Source organism: Molossus molossus, unplaced genomic scaffold (genome assembly GCF_014108415.1).
Source record: "Molossus molossus isolate mMolMol1 unplaced genomic scaffold, mMolMol1.p scaffold_m16_p_15, whole genome shotgun sequence".
Lineage (NCBI taxonomy): Eukaryota > Metazoa > Chordata > Mammalia > Chiroptera > Molossidae > Molossus > Molossus molossus.
In genome coordinates this window covers 65,896,163-65,915,081 of record NW_023425350.1, presented here as the reverse complement: position 1 = coordinate 65,915,081, position 18,919 = coordinate 65,896,163, and the positions used below count along the sequence as shown (strand labels likewise).

The 18,919-nt window shown below is 46.5% G+C and overlaps 1 protein-coding gene across 3 annotated transcripts in view; it reads left to right on the top strand.

The window, feature by feature from the left end:
* The window catches only part of REEP1 (receptor accessory protein 1), a 111,586-nt gene that overhangs the window by 33,046 nt on the left and 59,621 nt on the right, over positions 1-18,919 (top strand). For all 3 annotated transcript variants that reach the window (XM_036263456.1, XM_036263454.1, XM_036263453.1), the window contains exon 2: positions 14,347-14,419. In XM_036263456.1, the coding sequence (XP_036119349.1) occupies positions 14,347-14,419 (73 nt within the window). The remainder of the gene's footprint in view (positions 1-14,346; positions 14,420-18,919) is intronic.

The window sequence follows — 18,919 nt, the reverse complement described above, 5'->3', positions numbered from 1 at the left end:
AGGAAGGGAGATAGAGATAGAAACATTGCTGCTAGAGAGAAACATGGATTGGCTGCCTCCTGCATGCCCCCTACTGGGGATCGAACCCACAATCCCTGCATGTGCCCTGATCTCAGTCCATGGGGGCGACACTCAATCCACTGGGCCACACCAGCCAGGCTATTGCACTGATTTTGTTTGATTAAAAAAGTGAGAACATCACTGATTTAGCATCCACGCTGTGAAATCTCATTCTTGTCCAGTCTTGCCATGCATTGGCTGTGTGACCTTAGCCCGATTATTCAAGCTCTCTGATTCTTATTTGCAGTCTGTGAAATGGAGATTATCATCATGCCCATGTCATAGAGTTTTTGTACATGCAAATACATGTAAAGCACCCAAAGCTGTGCCCAGCACACTGCGAGAGCAGTTGGCAGCAGTCATTATGTGATGCTAACTTTTTTTCAGACCGTGAAGCTTGCATTCTTGGTGTTGGTCTCCTGGATAACTGGACCTCCCTCCCCTAGGACATTTCCTTCTGTGTGCCCACCCTGAGGTCCTGGCCCTGTGGGATGCACAAATGGAAGGAATGCATATTGTTTTCATTCTGAAGCAAACAAACGTTCTCGTATTTCTGTCCTCAGAGCCAGTTCTTTCTATTCTGTCTTGGAATTTTTTTTCTCCTTGGTGACCTAGTTTTGTCCATTCTCTTCAGATCTGCAAAAGCAGATGGCACATTTGTTCAAGAGTAGTTCTCAATCTGTGGTGGTTGAGAGGGATGGCTTTATTTTCTAAATAAAGAAAACTTTTCTATTTCAGCTTCTTAACTGTTAAGCAGTATTCCACACCTTTTAGAGCAGGACCAAGGATTACCTTTCCAAGCATCAACAATAAACAGTTATTACGCAAACTGGGGCCCACCTTCCTCTCTCTGGGCCCCTGGAGCTGTGCCCCGCACAGTGGAGAGGACAGCTCCAGCCAGAACCTTTCTCTAGCAGCCATCAGCTGCGTCTGTGCTCATGTCGTCCCCGTCACGAACACAACTCCCTCATAATTAAAACGTGTTGGAGTTCCTCCGCTCAGAATTTAAATTTTGCTCACAGGAGGAAGCTGGCTGTGTTCCAGCTTGCTTTCTTTTCTCCAGCTTTTGGGGTCTAATCAGGGAGGCAGTCTGGGCACGAGCCAGACATCCCTGTTTCAGACCATCGTTGTTCTTCCATGAGCAGGTGGGTCAGGTTAGGACACGGTTTGCCTTCCTCTGGCCCCTCCTGCCCTTGCGGCGAGGTGACAGCAGCGGCCGTGTTCGCTGCCTGAGCCTTGCTGCCGACAAGCCCAGGGGTCGGGAATCGTGGTGATTTCTTATGAGCCACATAATTGTTTATAATCAAGCCAAGGTATAAAGAAGTCAATATACAAAATATCAATAGCAGGAACACATTTGGTAGTGTAACTCCTGCATAGAACGAAACATTCGGCATTTCCCCCTCTCCAACCAGAACCATTTTACAAAATACATATTTGCATTGCTTGTTAATTTTCACTCATTTTATATCATTATGTCATCTGTGAAGAATTGAGATGGGTTTACAATGCCTTCTAAAACTGGAAATTTGATTTTGTCTGGAAATTTCATTAAAATAAATTGCATTGCACCATAAAACAGAACAGATGTAATCTGAAAGATTGCATATTCTGTTTTCTTTTAAATTTGTTAGAATGAATCTTTTATGGATTAAATGAGCTAACGACTTAAGTAAATTCTAAGAAAATTATTACATTTTAAAATATGGATGCATATTCATGTCAAGATTTTTGTTTTGGTTCATAAATATTTATTTTAATTGTGGTAAAAACACATAATAAAATATATTATCTTAACCCCTTTTACAGTTTAGTAGGGTTAAGTATATTTACATTGTTGTGCAATCAATATCCAGAATTTTTTCATCTTGCAAAATTAAAAATTGAAAGTCTATACTCATTAAACACCACCACCCTATTTCCTCCTCCCCCCAACCCCTAATAACACCATTCCACTTTCTATTTCTATGAATTTGACTTATCTAGAGAAGTATCTAGGTAAGTAGTAGACTTATATGAGTAGTAGTCCACTCATGTAAGTGGAGTCATACAATACTTGTCTTTTTTGGCTCATTGCCTCAAGGTTCATCCATGTTGTAGCATGTGTTAGGGTTTCCTTCCTTCTTTTTTTTTTATCCTCACCCAAGGATATTTTTGCATTTATCTTCAGATAGAGCGGGAGGAAGAGAGAAGGGAAGAGAGAGAGAAAGGCAGTGATGTGAGAGAGACACATCTAGTGGTTGCCACCCACATGACCCCAACCAGGTCGAGGACAAACTGCAACCAAAGTACATGCCCTTAACGGGAACCGAACCCAGGACTCTGGTCCGCAGGCTGACTCTCTAACCGCTGAGCCAAACTGGCCAGGGCTCCTTCCTTCTTAAGGCTGAATTTTACATATATATATATACACACACATACATATATAAATATTTCACATTTTGTGTATTCATTCCTCTGTCAATGGACACTTGAGTTGTTTCCATCTCTTTGCTATTATGAATAATGTTGCTATGTACACAGATGTGTAAATATCTCTTCGAGACAGAACTAGTTTTAAATCTCAGCTGCTTTCTACTCTGTTAACTTGGATGGTTTCAGCCATCAGGAAATCAGTAGCTCAATGTACAAGACCAACCTCGTTTGGCAGCATTTGTGCACGAGTTGTAGGATGCTAAGCATGAGTGATGCAGTCTCAGTACAGCTGAGTGAGAGGCGTAGAAAGACCTGGGTTCATACCTGGGCAGGCATGTCTGCCACAGGCCAACATTCCTGCTGCAAAGGAAGCTGGAAAATAGAGCAGCGACCATTTTCATCTTCAGATTCATAAGGTAGAAACTTTCCTACACAAGGTAGGGGGGTTATTGCTATGTGCATGAAGCCAGGAGAATGATAAGTGCTTGCTACACCAGCTTATGATCCTCTAGAATTTTTACATCCCAGTCGGTCACAGCTTTACTACCTGCCTAGAATGGCGTGGAGTGGCTGGGGAGATCACACCACGACACACATGTTTGAGGTGGCAAACATATCGTGTAGGATCACCAAATTCCTGATGCCGTGTGGTCCCTGGAAACCTTGGAAAACCTCTGCATTTTCATCCATGCTGGTTCCTCTCCATGGGTTGTCTTCCTTACCTCTGTCTGTTAGGACAAGGTCTTGCCCTTCCCACGAGTCCAATCCTTGGAAGCCCGCGGTTCTTCCTTTCTCAGTCTGTTCTTGTCCTTGTGTACAGGGGTGGACCTAGGTTTCATGGGGCTGGAGCGTTTACAATGGAGAAGAGGAGCTTTTTTAAAAAAGGTCATAAAAATTTTGATGAACACGCCGCTGGGATCTCTGCTGGGGCCCATGCACCTGAGAAGTCCTAAAGCTCGAACTTCAGCAGTTTCGCTGTAAATCTTCCTCTACTTCTGTTCATTCTTTCTTTTCCCCATTTAAACAGTTAGGGTATAGCCCTGGCCGGTTTGGCTCAGCAGTTAGAGCATTGGCCTGCAGTCCAGAGAGACCCGGGTTCGGTTCCCACTAAGGGCACGTACCTCGGTTGCAGTTTGTCCCCAGCCCTGGTTGTGTCATGCGGGTGGCAGCCACTCGATGTGTCCCTGTCACGTCGATGTTTCTCTCTCTCTGTCTCTCTCTCTCTCTGCCTCTCTCTACCTCCCACTCTATCTGAACAAAAAATGGAAAAAAATGTCCTCGGGTGAGGATAAAAAAATAAAAAAATAAAAATTTTTTAAAAAAATTAGGGTATAATTTGCATATTGTGAAATTTACAACCCCTCCCCCCTTTTTTTAGAGAGAGGAAGGGAGAGAGGGAAACATTGATGTAAGAGAGAAACCAATTGGCCACCTCCCATATGCACCCCAACCAGGGATCAAACCCACAACCTTTTAGTGTATGGGGCCAACTGAGCCACCCAGCCAGGGCAAAGTTTATCCTTTTAATTGAGTGCTTCTGTGAGCTTTAATAAATACATAGTCACGTAGCCACTGCCAGCATAAATATGGAACAGTTCCATCATGTCCAAAGTTTTCCCCAAGCCCTTTTATAGTCAGCTTCTCTCCCCACCCCAGCCTCTGGCAGCTCATCTGTTTTCCAGCTCTATAGTTTTCTCTTTTTCACAAGGTCAACTAAATAGAGCCATGCAGCATGTGCCCTTTCCAGTCCAGCTTCTTTCAGTTCGCATAATACATGTGTATTTCATCCACAATGTTGCTTGTATCACCCTCTCTGCCGGCCCTGAAGATGCAGCGACGAGGAGGGCCCAGTCCCCGCCTCAGAGAGCTCCTAGTCTAATGGAGGGGACACCTGGGCCCGTTACCGTAGGCTTTTACCTCTGTGCATAGCACACACAGCTTTGCCCTCCTGCTGTCTTGTTCTGATATACCTGGCACCCCAACCACTTTGTGATCCCCCTGAGGATGGAGTCTCTGACCTTCTTGAGGTATCACATTGGATTGGAAAGAGCAAGGAGTTTGAAGCCAGGCAGACTGAGTACAGCTCACCCACTTAGCATCCCTGTGATCTTATGTTGGACTCGTACTGAATCAATATCTGCTGAATGAATGAATGTAACCTCCTTAAGTCCCCGATCCCTTGTGTGGAAAGAGGATAATAGTCCTGCCTTCGCCTGACTGCTATGGGGATCAGTGCCTAGTATGGCACCTGATGGGTATCTGCAAAGGTTTGTCCTGTTCCCCCCACCTTCCCTAGAGCCCTAAGGTACCATCCCGTGGACAGACACATGCATATTGTGCAGAGCTCCCAGCTGGCTGGGCAGGACGACACCCGTACCTGCCATGTGGGAGCTAGAGGAGCAGGAGCTGAGCAGACTGGTCCCCAGAAAACCCTACAGGTGCCGCCCTCCACAAGTCCAGCTCATAGAGCCTGTCACACTATGTCCCACCCCCTCTGTAATGCAGTCCTTTCCTCTTCCGAATATATTCCTTCTAGGGGCCTTTTGAGGAAGCCCACCAGGAGGAGAAAACCATAACCCTTTCCAGGGGTCTCTGGCTCTCAGACCCTGGGAGGGGGCTGGGAGATGGGCAGCTACAGAGAGTCATGGTCAAGGAATCTGTTCTCTTCCTTCCAAACGCACTCAGCAGGACTCAACACAGTGTTGTGCTTCGTATAATTGTTTGTGGGCACTGTTCCCTACCAGAGCACCAAGGGCACACGAGAGTACTCAACAAGTATTTAATGACTGAATGAAAAATATTTTGTGGTTAAAAGAATTGGCATTTGAAGTAATTTCCTGTAGAAGGGAAGGGAATTCCTGTTTGTCATTCATCTTTGGTGTCTCTGGAATTTAAAAGTTTTACCTATAGTCTCCTTGTTTAGCCTGAATAGTCGCTGTTGAAAGGAGGTGTTTTTTAGTCTGTACACACAAGGAAAGCAGTTCAGAATAGCTAAGAAACACTCCTTCAGTCCTACAGCTGGTCCAGTGATGGGGCTGGATTCAAACTCAGATTAATGCCAAAGTTCAGTCTTTGGATTTCTTGAGAATAGAAATTTCTGCCCTGGCCGGTTTGGCTCAGTGGTTAGAGCTTCAGCCGGCAGATCAAGGAGTCCCTGGTTCAATTCTAGCCAAGGGCACGTCGTACCTCACTTGCGGTTAGTCCCCAGCCCCAGTTAGGGTTGTGCAAGTGGCAACCAGTCATTGTGTCTCCCTCACATCAATGTTTCTCTCTCTTTCTCTCCCTCCCATTCTGTCTGAAGATAAATGTAAAAATATCCTTGAGTGAAGATTCAAAAAAAACCCACGCAAACAAAAAAGAATAGAAATTTCTACAATATAGACTTAAAAAATATTCAGACTGATACTTGAGCAGGATTTGAGTGGGTTGGGTTACAAAGCTTAAAGCTTAACAGCATGAGTTAAAAATTTGCAGAATGTGTGTTTCAGATTGTGCAAAAGCACAGAAGTTGGATTTGGGAGTATTTCTGTAATTTGCTTTGAAGTGGGAACTTCGATTACACACCAGGCACTGATCCCCATAGCAGTCAGGTGCAGGAGGGCCTGTGACTTGAGGAGGTTACACAGCTCTGAATAAGCAATCAAACCCCCTCTCCATGCTGAGAGGCAGTGCGGGCTGGAGAAAGGTTGTGGACTTGGAGGCAGGCAGCCTGGGTGTGAGCCTCATTGGACAGTGGAAAGGACTTTGAAAGATCCCTGAGCACTGAGCCTGTGTCTCATTTGTTAACTGGAAAAGTAACCTGTTACCCGAGAGGGCGGTGGTGTGGATCAAATGAGCAAATAAGCTAGAGAGATGTTTGTGAGGGGGTTTAGCCCGGAAAGAATTTTGTATGTGTTAGTTGGCCCAAATCTTCAGAGAGGTATAGAGGCCTGAGACACCCTGGGAAAGGAAAGACTACAGAGAGAGGTCAGCAGAATCACATGCCCGGGCGAGAAAGAAGGATTGTTTCTGGCTTGTTTCTGTTCTGCTGACACCTGCAGAGAGAGAGAGAGAGCGAGCGAGCGGGGGGGGGGTGGGGGGGTGTCACAGTTGCCTGCCTCATTTTTGTAAACAGTTTGTGTGCTTGGAAGTCTTTAATTGTACTGTCACCCAATATCAGCACATATATAATGTGGCACCAGCGTGGAGTTCTGTTAGGCAAGGAAGCAGGTGGTTCTCCCCCATTCGTCACTCGCTTGTGGGTTACTGCAGATTCTGAACCATGTACTGCAGTCCATCCAAGAAGGCAGTGGATCATGGGCAGTGGAGTCAGATGGACCTGGGTTCGAGGGTGGCTTCTTCCCCTGACTAATCGTTAAGCTCAGTTATTTCATTTCACTAAACCCCAGTTTCCTTATCTGCATTACAAGAAAACAGCATCTCATAGGGTTACGTGAAGGTTAGAAGCGATCATGCTTGTAAGGAAGTTCGTACAGTTCCCAGCACATACGAGCATTCAATAAATAATAGCTTGTAAATCATCATAATATAATCGCCAAAGAGCCAAAATGCACAGTGGGCCAGTTCTGCTGTTTTTGTATTTTTTCACAAGGTCATGGTGGGTAAATAGAAGCAGAGGCCCAAGGGTTGGGGCCCATGGCAACCAATCCCCAGGTGGTTTGCTGTGCCATGGGAACCTTGAGCTGTGCACCCAGACTGAGCACTCTGCCCAGCTCAGGCTTCTGAATAACCACTGTGAGTACACACGCTCCCTGCAGCACTGTGGTGAGATCAGGCTCGCTCAGGCGCATTTGGAACCCAGACCCATAGTATATCTGAAGACGGTCCTTTCGGGGCTAGAGTATTAATAGACCCGAGAGGTGCATATGGTTTTTGTGAATCCTTGATTTGTCACACGTGGACCCTCTGATACCAGGAAGTTGTCTCAGAGCTTGGAGGCTGATGCCCAGGTCACCTTTATCCATTTTTGGAGACACACACACACACTCATATTTATGACTGTGAATTCCTCCAGATGCTTTTTGTTAAAGGCCAGGTTGATATATAATTAGTACAATTCACTCTTTTCAGTGTGCGTGTGTGTGTGTGTGTGGATTCCGAGTTTTGATAAATGCATACAATTGTGTGACCACCACCACAGTCAAGATGCAGGACAAGTCTATCATTTTCTAAAATTCCTTCACTTTCTATAATCAGCTCTGTCTACCATCCCTAGCCCTGGCAACCACTGACCTGGTTTTTGTCCGTAGAAAATTTTCTTTTTCTGAGTAAATGGAATCACACAACATGTTGACCCTTGAGTTTGGCTTCCTTCAGTTAGTATAATGCATTTGAGACTCCAAATGCTTTGATTGCAGCAAGATTAGTGGTTCTGAGATCAACATGGAAAGTCAGTAGCATTCCTGTATTCCATTAGTAACCAATAGAAAATCTAATTTTATAAATTTACAATACCACCAAAACTCTGAAGTACCTGGGACAAAACATGTCCAAGATATTTATGGAGAAATTAATAACATTGTGAAAAGATATTAAAGAAGGCAAAGAGCCTGGCCGGTGTGGCTCACTGGTTGAGCATCGACCCATGCACCAAGAGATCATCAGTTTGATTCCTGGTCAGGGCACATGCCCAAGTTGTGGACCCAATTCCCAGTGGGGGGCGTGCAGGAGATGGCCAATCGATGTTCTTTCTCATGGATGTTTCTCTCTCTCTCCCTCTCCCTTCCTCTCTCTCTCAAATCAATAAAGAAAAAATATTTTTAAAAAAAGAAGGCAAAGAAATGGAAGAGACCATGTTCATGAGGAGAAAACCTGATATTATAAACATGGTGATTTTTCCCAAATAAATATTTAAATTCAATGCAATTCCAATCAAAATCCAAATAAGGTTTTTCCTGGAACTTGACAAGCTATCATGAAATTCATATAGAAAAACAAAGGGCTAAGAATAGTCAAGACAATTTGAAGAATGTCAGAATTTATTATAAAGCGATGGAAATTAAGGTGCATGGCTGGATGGGAGGCCAGGGGAGCAGAATGGAGAGCTAAAATAATACCTATACAAACTGGAAAACTTTATGTGATGGGTGGAGCTGCAAATCAGTGGGAAAGGATTGAGTGAATATTACTGGGACTATTGGGATCTACACAGAAAAAAATAAAATTGAATCCCTAACTCACAGCACACATAAGGATAAATTTCAGATGAATTAAAACCTAGTAGTGAAAGCACAAACATTAAAAACATTCATGTGAAAATATATGTGACCAGGATTTCCTCAACAAGATATTAAAATATAAGCCATAAAAGAGAAGACTGATATATTATAAAAGCTTTTTATTGGGGAAAGATGTTTGTAAATCATACGTCCAAGGAAGGATTTATACCCAGAATTCACAGAGCATTCCTAAAATCTGTAAGAAAAGATAAACAACCTAATTGGGGGGAGGGGCAGTGTGTAAATAGTCCAGGTAAGCAGTTCAAATGGCTAATAGACATAAAACGTTGCTCAACTTTATTTGTAATTTAGGAAATACAACAAACACAAGATACCATTTCATATCCATAAGACTGGTAAAACTATTTAAATCTGACTGTATCAGCTTGGAAGGAACAGGAGCATCAGAACTCCTGTACCACGCAAGGAGGAGGAGAAAGGGGCACAACCCCTGGGGAGTGGTTTTGCATCATTTGGTGGCAGGTGTACCCTGTAACCCAGCAGTTTCACATATGTGTACACCCTAGAGAGCGCCTCACATGTACACAAGGAAACATGTATAAGAATGTCCATTACAGCCCTGTTTGTAATAGTGAATAATTGGAAAGAACCTAAATAGGCATCAGTAGGATGCATAAATAAATTGTGATATATTCACATAGTGAAATAGTATACAGTTGTTAAAATGATCTAGGAAGACAAGTATCACATGGATCAAATTTTGAAAACACATGTTTGAATAAAAAAAAAATCCAGTGTGATTACATTTATGTAATGTTTAAATGGGCATAAACAATATTTTTGTTAATGTATGGCTTATGTAGATTAATTAAAACATGGTGAGAAGGATCCATACCAAATTCAGGATGGTGGTTATTTTGGGGAAAGAGTGAACAGAATGTATCAGGAAAGAGTATGTAGACTATTTCAAATATATCTGTCATGTTTTAAAATTTTTCTATATTAAAAAGTGTAGCATATTTATTGGAATGTCAAAAGGGGCTCAGGAATCAAGAAGCATCCTGTTAGAGTAGATAGCAAAGATGGATCCTCATAGATCCATTGGAGATTGATCCTCATAGAAGGTGATAAAAAATTGATTCACAGGCTTTTAGGAAAAAACCTTCAGAGTACTGTAATTAGAAACCAGCTCTTCTCTTGTCCAGAGCTTCAGGATGTTAAGAAGTAGTTTCAGAGTTGTTTTTTCCCTGGCTTTGGCCAATGGGGGAGGTGTGGTCTTTGCCATTTTGGGCTGTCCCCTACTATCTGAGAATTTGCTGTTTTCCCTGGGACATCTTTTTTAAAAACTCTTGGGTCAGATTGCCCTTGGTGGTCAGGTGAAGAGTCCGTGGTCCGAGGACTGGGTAGCAGCACACTGGCACGGGATTCTCCACCGGGGCGTATTGACACTTTGGACTGGACAATTCTTTGTGTAGGGGTCGCCCTGTGCATTGTAGGGTGTTTAGCAGCATCCCTGGCCTCTACTTATTAGATGCCAGTAGCACTCTCTCAGTTGTGACAACCAAAGTGATTCCAGACATTGCGCAGATGTCTTCCAGGACACTAAATTGTCCCTGCTTGGGAACCACTGCCTTAGAGGATAATGTTCACATGGGACTGACAGCCCCTTCCAGATGGTGCAGCTGTGGAGGAGGCCGGGGCGGCAGCCCAGATGGAGGCCCCCAGCTTGTAGCCAGAGGAGGGTGGAGAGGTGAGGAAAGGAGAAACGCAGCAGGCAGATAAATGGAGACAGTAAGTTAGGGGTGGAGGGCTTGGGGGTGACAGTGGAGAAGGGAGGGTGGGTACAGACCTCCAAGGTGAGGCTGTGAAGGACAGTGTGAGGCTCCGCCCATAGGTAACCCCGAGTAGTGTGTTAGTACAGAGCCCCTCCCCTCCCCCCGGCTGACAGTGAGCACTTCAGTAGCTATAGATCCTCCTAAGTGTCTTAATGCTCTCCTCCTGACCTTGTAGAGAGTTTCGTGGATCTATCAAGTGGTTAAGTTCCTTGGAGAGAGACTGCAATTCTTTGTTCTTTGTTCATTCAACAGACATTTTTCAAGTACCCACTTGGGCAGGGGCTGTGCCAAGCACTAGGGACCCCACTAATCACCTGGGGGACACTGACTCAGCCAGCACAGTTAGCCCAGGAGGAGAAAGACAGGCTCTGCTGTCAGGCTGCCCAGGTCCATACCCAACTCAGTTCCTGGCAGCTGTGTCCTTGGGCCTTAGTGTCCTCGTGTGTAACATGGAGTAGAATTCTTGTCCCACACAAGTGTTGAGAGGATTAAGCTAGAGAATGTATACAGCCTATAGAGCAGTGCCTGGCATTAGCAGCACTCAGTGATATTAAGATTATTATTTTTAATGTTGTATTAACATTACTGCATAAGGGCTGTAATAGACTTAAAGAATGTCAAGAAAATCCTGAGGGACAAGTGATCAAAGGCTCTCAGATGTAGCTTTTCTGAGACGGATCTTAAAGGATCAGTGGGACTTTATCAGGAAAAAACAGTTGTGCGGTTGTGGGAAGATCGTGCACTAAGATTCAGGCAGGACAGAGAGCAGGCGGGAAGTCAAGTTGTGAGTGAATGAGCATGGCTCACTGGGGGACAACGGCAGGGTGCAGGCGGGTGGGCGCTGAGCCTGGGAAGGAAGCAGGGGCTTGCGCGTGGACATAGGTCCTAAACCCTGTTGGCCTGGACCTGCTTTGTTGATTATTTCTTTTCTCCAAAATAGATTTAGAAGAACATGCTATTTTAATCCCTGGGCAGTGAAATGCTAAGTATGCTCCTTTACCTGTCAGGGTTATTGAGATTTTAGGGGCTGAAAAAGCAAACTTGTCTTGCTGTCCCTCTGCTGTCAGGTAGGGGACACTGGCAGCTACTTTACATCAGGAGTCTAGCAGATGGAGCACAGGACATCTGTCCGTGTACCACTGAGGCGTCCCAATTCTGACTGTCAGAAGTGTTGCTGCTCATGGAGGAGCAACTCGAGCGACTGTTGAGTTTGCACCTGTCTCTCTTCTGCCAGTCACATGCTGCTTCAGGGCAGGGGCTGGAAACCCTCCTGGAAGACGTGGCTAAACCAGGGCATGCATGCCAGAGGAGCCAGAGGCGTGTTGCCTGAGGCTTTGCTGAATCAGCCGTTGCCTTCTGGCATCCCCCTTGCTGCCAAGACCTCAGTCCCAAGGTCATGAATGTGCCCTGGAAGGCTCTGCCCTTTACTTCGCCATTCTGCAACTTCACACGGTGAACACCGTGTACTTACGGAGCACTCGCCAGGCCCAGGGGGTGCGGTTGTGAATGAGGCAGACCCATCTTTGGCTTTGTGGGACATACAATATGGCAGATAGACACTGAGCAAACCTTTGCAAGTGGTATCGATAAGGGCTGAGGAAGGGGAACGTTCTGGCATGTAGGAGGGAGAGAAGAGCCTAATCTTCAGGGGGTGATGAGGTCAGAAAAGGCCTCACGGAGGAAAACAGACTCTCTCTGGTGTCTGAGAATGCTTGTGAGGGGGGCAGGCGGGACCACTGGGGAGACCTCCCTAACCACACTGGCTCATAACTGAACCCTGCGGGTTTCCTCAGGCTCTGTTCCCCTCAGCATGCCTGGTGCCTTTTCTCTTTTTAAAATCTTCACCCAAGGATATTCTTCCATTTGTCTTCAGATAGAGTGTTAGAGAGAGAGACATTGATGTGAAAGAGACACAGATTGGTTACCTTCCACACACCCCAACCAGGGCCAGGGACCAAACCACAACCGAGGTACACGCCCTTGACCAGAATCGAACTCGCGACTCTTTGGACCACGGGCTGATGCTCCAACCCCTGAGCCAAACCGACCAGGGCTTCCTCTTTTTCTTAAATGTCTTCCCTCCTGCCTGAGTCCTACACTTTCTCCTTCCTTTCAGACACTTGTCTCCTTTGCGGGCTTATCTTGGTCCCCACACATAATCCCAGCCTTGGAGGGCTGGCCTTGCTCTCCAAGCCAGTGGGCAGTGCTAGTAAAAAGCCTGGCTTGGAGGAGGCCGCCCCGGCTGGGTCCCCAGCAGACATCAACCTGTCTTCACAGGCTGTACTCCCCAGTGGTCACGGAACTTTATACAAGCAAGCGACTGACCACTCTGCACCGGTGACCAGTCTGTGAAAGAGGTTCCTTTAACCGGGGCAGCCTGGGGACAGAGGCAATGCCTGTGTGAGGCAAGGTCACAAACCCTTTCCCTGTCAGCATCTCAGAAACCAACTCCGTTCAGTTAACTTTGTTTTCCCCTGGCAACCTGATGAATATAGGAGGTCAGGACACAGTGCTGGACACAGAGCTGTGGGAAAACCGACCACCATGCGGTAAATCGCATCCGGACTATGAGTTTTCTGTACGACCTCTAACTACTGATGACGGAGCAGGGCTTTGGGCTTCCCAAGCGCGGGGACCCTAGGAGCTCTGTCTGTAGGTTCACAGGAGATGTTGGCTCCTATGGGGTGGGGAGCCAGCACACCTCCTGTACCCGCTCAGTTTGCACCTGAATTGACACCTGGGGTTAACCTTATCTGTCAGGTTAAAGGAGTAGACTCTTCTAGCTCCAATATTCTGTCAGTTCATACATTTAAAAATAATCCATTGAGAGCCTACTATGTGGTAGGTGCTGGAAATACATTGACCAAAACATGCATTCTGTGCCCTGAAGGCATTTACAGTCCAATGGGGAGATCCTGTCAATCAAAGTATCACCCAAACAGTAGTCAAAGAGCACCCTGATAATGTGCACACTGGGCTGTGAGAGTGCAGTGGGGAGACTGACCTAGCTGGGAGGTCAGGAAGGCTTCCGTGGACGAGTCATGATGGAGCTGGGATCCGATGAACAGCCGTTGTGAACCAGACACAGAACGGGGAGGGAAGATTCACAAAGGAGACAATAGCACCTGCAGAGGCTTGGTGGGGGGATGTGCAAGGTGGAGAGAATGAGGTCAGGCAGAGCGCTGCCAGGCAGGTCCATAGAGGCAGGGCTGAGAGTCAGATTCTTTAAGGACCTGGTACAGCCCTGGACGAGGGGCAGGAGAGCTGCTGCCCGAACAGTCGTGCTGGTGTTAGTTTTGCATCTTCATCGTAAGAGCAGCGAGAAGCAGTTTCGTGCAGTGTGGGGATGTGTGTGGCAGGAATGGGGCTTGGCTTGAATGGATTTACAAGTGAAAAGCTGATTTTGGCTGCAGGATGCTGAAATCAAGTATGAGAGGAGTGAAATGTGAAGGGATTTCAGTGAACAGGTTTCATTGGTGAAGGAAGCCCACCCTGTGGATGGGCTTTTATGAAGCATCACAGGGGATTAGCAGAAGGGGAGGAAAGTTTGACCTTTAATTCCTGGGGTCTTCGCTGTTCAGGTTGGCTTCATACACCCTCCCCCCCATTTTTGGCTTCCATGACCCCAAATCCCCTTTCTGTGTTTCCAAACTTACAGGTTGTGGAGCTGTAGCGGGGTTCCCAAGCACACCCCAGCCGGGAGCAGAGGACCTCCAGGGCATTAGGAAACACTAAGTCAGGCACACAGCAGCGCTTTCTGTGGCTTAGAGAACTGTTCCTGGCACGGAAGACAGACATTTTGCATCCAGTAGGGTGAATGAAAGTCACATTTCTCTTTTTCTCTCTCTTCCCTCCAGGCTTATATTTGGCACCCTTTACCCTGCGTATTATTCCTACAAGGCTGTGAAATCAAAGGACATTAAAGAATATGTAAGTAGCACCTTTTGGGTGGGGGAGCTGGGGGTGAACTGTGGAAGAAGGGAGGCACGGCAGCAGGGCAGAGGAGTCCCCTCATCCGTCTTCTTCCCACAAGACTTACGTGGTGTGACCAGGAACCCTCTCTCGGCTTCCTAGACTTCCTCTTTAACCTTTGTTCTTCATTAGAAGTACTTTATTATTATTATTATTATTATTTTATCCTCACCAGCGGACATTTTTCCATTTTTTGTTCAGGTAGAGTGGGAGGGAGAGAGAGAGAGGGAAACATCGATGTGAAAAGAACACATCGAGTGGCTGCCACCCGCACAACCGACCAGGGCCGGGGACAAACTGCAACCGAGGTACGCGCCCTTAGCAGGAACCAAACCCGGGTCTCTCAGGACCGCAGGCCGACGCTCTAACCGCTGAGCCAAACCGGCCAGGGCTTGTTTGTTGTTTTTTTTATACAATTTTTTTAGAGAGAGAGGAAGGGAGAGGGAGAGAGATAGAAACTTCAATGTGAGATAGAAACATTGATCGCCGCCTCCTGCATGTCCCCCTCCTGCATGGGCACATGCCCTTGACCGGGACTCCAACTGGCGACCTCTTGGTACATGGGATGATGCTCAACCACTGAGCCACACTGGCCGGGCTAGACTTCCTCTTTAGAGCTAGAGTGTAGAAATGAGGAAAGCAGGAAAATACGGCGAGAGGAATAGGAGGTCCCCATTATGGCCTTGGATGAGTGACTTCCCCTTTCTTAACCTCAGTTTCTTTGCCTGGAAAACACTGTGTAGACCATAAAGTAGTGTTATTGGGAGGCAGTCTGGCGCCGGGGGCAGAGGCATGGGCCCTGCAGTCCAGCAGACCTGGTTCGGTTCCGGGGTCTGTGACTCGGGCTCTGTCCCCATTCCAGTTCTGTGAGTCAGATACCCCATGATTTAAGCCCTGTTGCTTTATGAGCTTTTAGAGGACAGGAGTTGTTCATTATTTCATGACTGTTTCTCCACAGCACCTACCAGAGGGCTGAGCACGTGGGAAAGGGCTCCTTAGTACTTACTGGTTTGAGGATGTATTACTGTTGGATGGTTTGGGAGCCACAGCCACGGCCCTGGATGGGCTGGGCACCTCTAGACAGGAGAACCATCAGAGCACCCCTGATTCACAAAGACCTACAGGGGCGGTTGTGAGGAAAGGAGAGCTACCCAGGTCAGAGTACAAAGGACGTAGGTTTTTGTCATCAAGAGCTTGAAGTCAAGTCCTGGTGCTGACATTTGATTGACGCAATGCTGGGCAAGAAGCCAACTTCAAGAGCCTCCTTTTCATCACCTGAGCTGCGGGGTGAATAGTGCTGTGAGGGACAGAGGGTCTTTGCTCTCCCTCTTTTACTCAGAAGGTGTCACTTGGCAAGTTTGGCACAGGTAAAGAAATCATTCACAGTGGGTTGGGAAAATCATTGTTTTCTTTCTCAGATTTCTCAGGAGGTCATTATGATGAAATCAGCCACTTCCAAGTCAGCTGCAACCAGAACTCACCTCCCCGCACCCACCCTTGGTGTGCTAGAACTGCTTGCCCTGCCTGCATTTGCTATTAAGCAGGGGGTCCAGACAGGGGTGCGTTCTCCCAGGAGACTGGGAACTTCAGAATGTGAGCTATAAATAGCTGTTAAGTTATAAGCACAGAACCTCATGACTCTCAGTTGACTTGGGACAGGGGTTAAGCATTAGGCAGCCTCTTTTAGGTCTCCCTTCCAGCCTAGGGGGCAGGGAAGCCGTGCCAGGTAAGTCGGCAAAACGGGGTCACCATGGTTCAAGGTTGATCTGCCGTGCAGGGGCAGAAACTCAACTGTCAGCTCTTCTGGGAGAGAGCGAACCCTGGTAAATTGTTTTGCTCTGACTAATCTCACAGGAGCCTGGTTTATAACCAGAACGGCAATTCATAAATTTAGAGTGAAAAATAAAACTGACAAGCAGGGCAGCTGGCTGTGTTGGCTGGCGAACACATGCGTAGTTTCCCAGCAGGGAAAGCGTGAGAGTAAAGATTAGAAGGTTTCTTGGTAAAAATGGAATCGGAGGAAAGGAGCTGAAGAGCGTTCGGGGTGTCGGGCATGCTGACACTTGCGCACTCTTTTCCCTCCATTTGTCCAAGAGAGAAACCTGGGAATTTCCTTGTTCTCCGGCCTCTGCCTCACCACCCAGCCGGCTGCACACACCTGCTTGGTGACTACTTTCCTTCATCTCTAGCCCCTAATAGTCTTTCAGACCAGGTCCCTCCTTTTCTGCTGCCGCTCCCTTAAATGAGGTTCTCATTTCTTCCCTGGAATGCTGCAATAGCCTCCTGTATAAGTTTTTTTATTGCTACTGTAACAAATTACCATGAATGTAATGGCTTAGAACAGCGCAGGGCTCTAGGGGAGAATCCACTTCCTTGCCTTTTTCACTTCCTGGAGGCCGGTTACCTGCATTCTTGGCGGGAGGCTTTCTCCATCTTCAGGGTCAAAAGTGCTTCATCCCTGACCATTCTTCCATAGTCGCATCTCCCTCTGACGCCGCCAGGAAAGAATCTCCACCTTTAACTACTTGTGGGATACATTGGGCCCACCTGAATAATCCAGGACGCTCTTCCCATCCGAAAGGACGTAATTCAATGGTTCTGCAGAAGCCCATGTACCATGTAAGGTAACATATGCATAGGTTCTGGAGACCAGTGTAAGGACATTTGGGGGCGGGCAGGGGCTAGTATATTGCCTACCACGCTTCCTAACATTCTCCTGCCTCCTGTCCCTCATCTCACACTCTGTTGTCTATATACTTTCTAGAAGCCTTTTAAAAGTGGAAATATTCATTTCACTCCTCGGGATCCTTGAATCGTGATTGCTTCTCGCCTGCAAGATTGAGTCCAGACTCCATTAGACAGTGTTGAACACCCTTTTATCTTGCTCCTTCCTGCTTTCCAGCCTCTTCTCCGTAAGCAGTGAGTGCTCTCAGTCGCAGTACTCAGTGTGGTCTGTGGACTAGAATTGTCAACGTCACCTGGGAGCTTGCTAGAAATGAAGACCCTCAAGCCCTACCCAGACCTCCTGAATAAAAATCGGACTTTTTGAAAGATCCTCAATTTGAAAAACACTACTCTCAACATTCATAGCTTCTTACATCTTTTCAAACTTAACTGCACTTAAACAGAAAGGGATTTATGGGAATTTGTAGAACTAACTAGAAGGCAGGGGAAAGAGACTCAGAAATTGGGGAGGATCTGAGAAGGATGGGTGACAGGCAAGCTTATGCCACAGGAAGGGTCTGGTTAGGAAGCTGCTGCCAATACCATCACCATGGATGCTGGCTGCCAGCGGTGTTTTTGGAACATTCCCTGAAGATTCAAAATTCTGGATAGGGGCATTTGATTTTTCCAAGCCCAGAAAACAGGCCTTGCCACCCACAAAGACCCTCATGTTGGGAGACAAGCTCCAAATTGAAAGGCTTTGAATACTGGAGCTATATATAGTCTACATCACTATGTTAAAATCACCGTAATAAAATTAAAATAGAGTATGTAATATGACGATTATATTCATCTATCTATCTCCATTACAGTTACCTATTTAGCTGCCAACATCAAATGTACTCCTTTACCCTAGTTTTGGCTCTTATTTTTATATATATTTTTCTTTAGTGATTTTAGAGAAGGAGAGAGGAAGGGAGAAGGAGAGATAGAAATATCAATGAGAGAGAACATCAATTGGCTGCCTCCTGCATGCCTCTCAGGGGATCGGGCCCACAACCTGGGCATGTGCCCTGACCGCGAATTGAACCAGTGATCTTTTGGTGCATGAGTTGATGCTCAACCACTGAGCCACACTGGCCAGGTCAGGTTTTGGCTTTTAAAAGAACCTTCCAACAAGAACTCTGTACAACTCGTTTACTTGCCAAATCCGTTTCTTCAGCTGAGTCCAGCTCCAGGCCAGTATCTGTCTTCCTCTGGCTCTGACAGGATCTAACTTTAATATTCAGCCCTCTAAAAATTAAATTGTAGAGGAGAATGAAAATGGTGGTGGAGTAAATGGAAGCTACACAGACTGTCTCCCAGGACCAAACTGGAATTACAACTAAAATAAAGACAAGTCATCTGGAAAAACCAACTGAAGAACAGCTGGAAAGAACCCTTATAACCAGGGACATAAAGAGAACCCCAAATCGAGACTGGTAGGAGCTGCAGAGGCGTGAGAGGACTGGCTAGGTGCCCACAGGCAGCAGCAGAGAGCTGTCTTAGCTGTGAGCAGTTCCCTCTGAGAAGTCGGGTTACCACAAGCCAGCTCCCCAGCACAGAGTGGCGGAATATGGAAAGGTGTCCACGTAACACCTGGCTGAGAAAATCACCAGTGCAGAGGTTTTGTCCTGCAGGGAGAAGCGCAGGGAACATTGGCCTTAAGGCTCAGCGCACTAAATCACAGCTACAGCCACTCACCTGGGGCTCCAGCAGAGGGAGAGCAGACTGGACTGAAACTGTGTGAGGAGG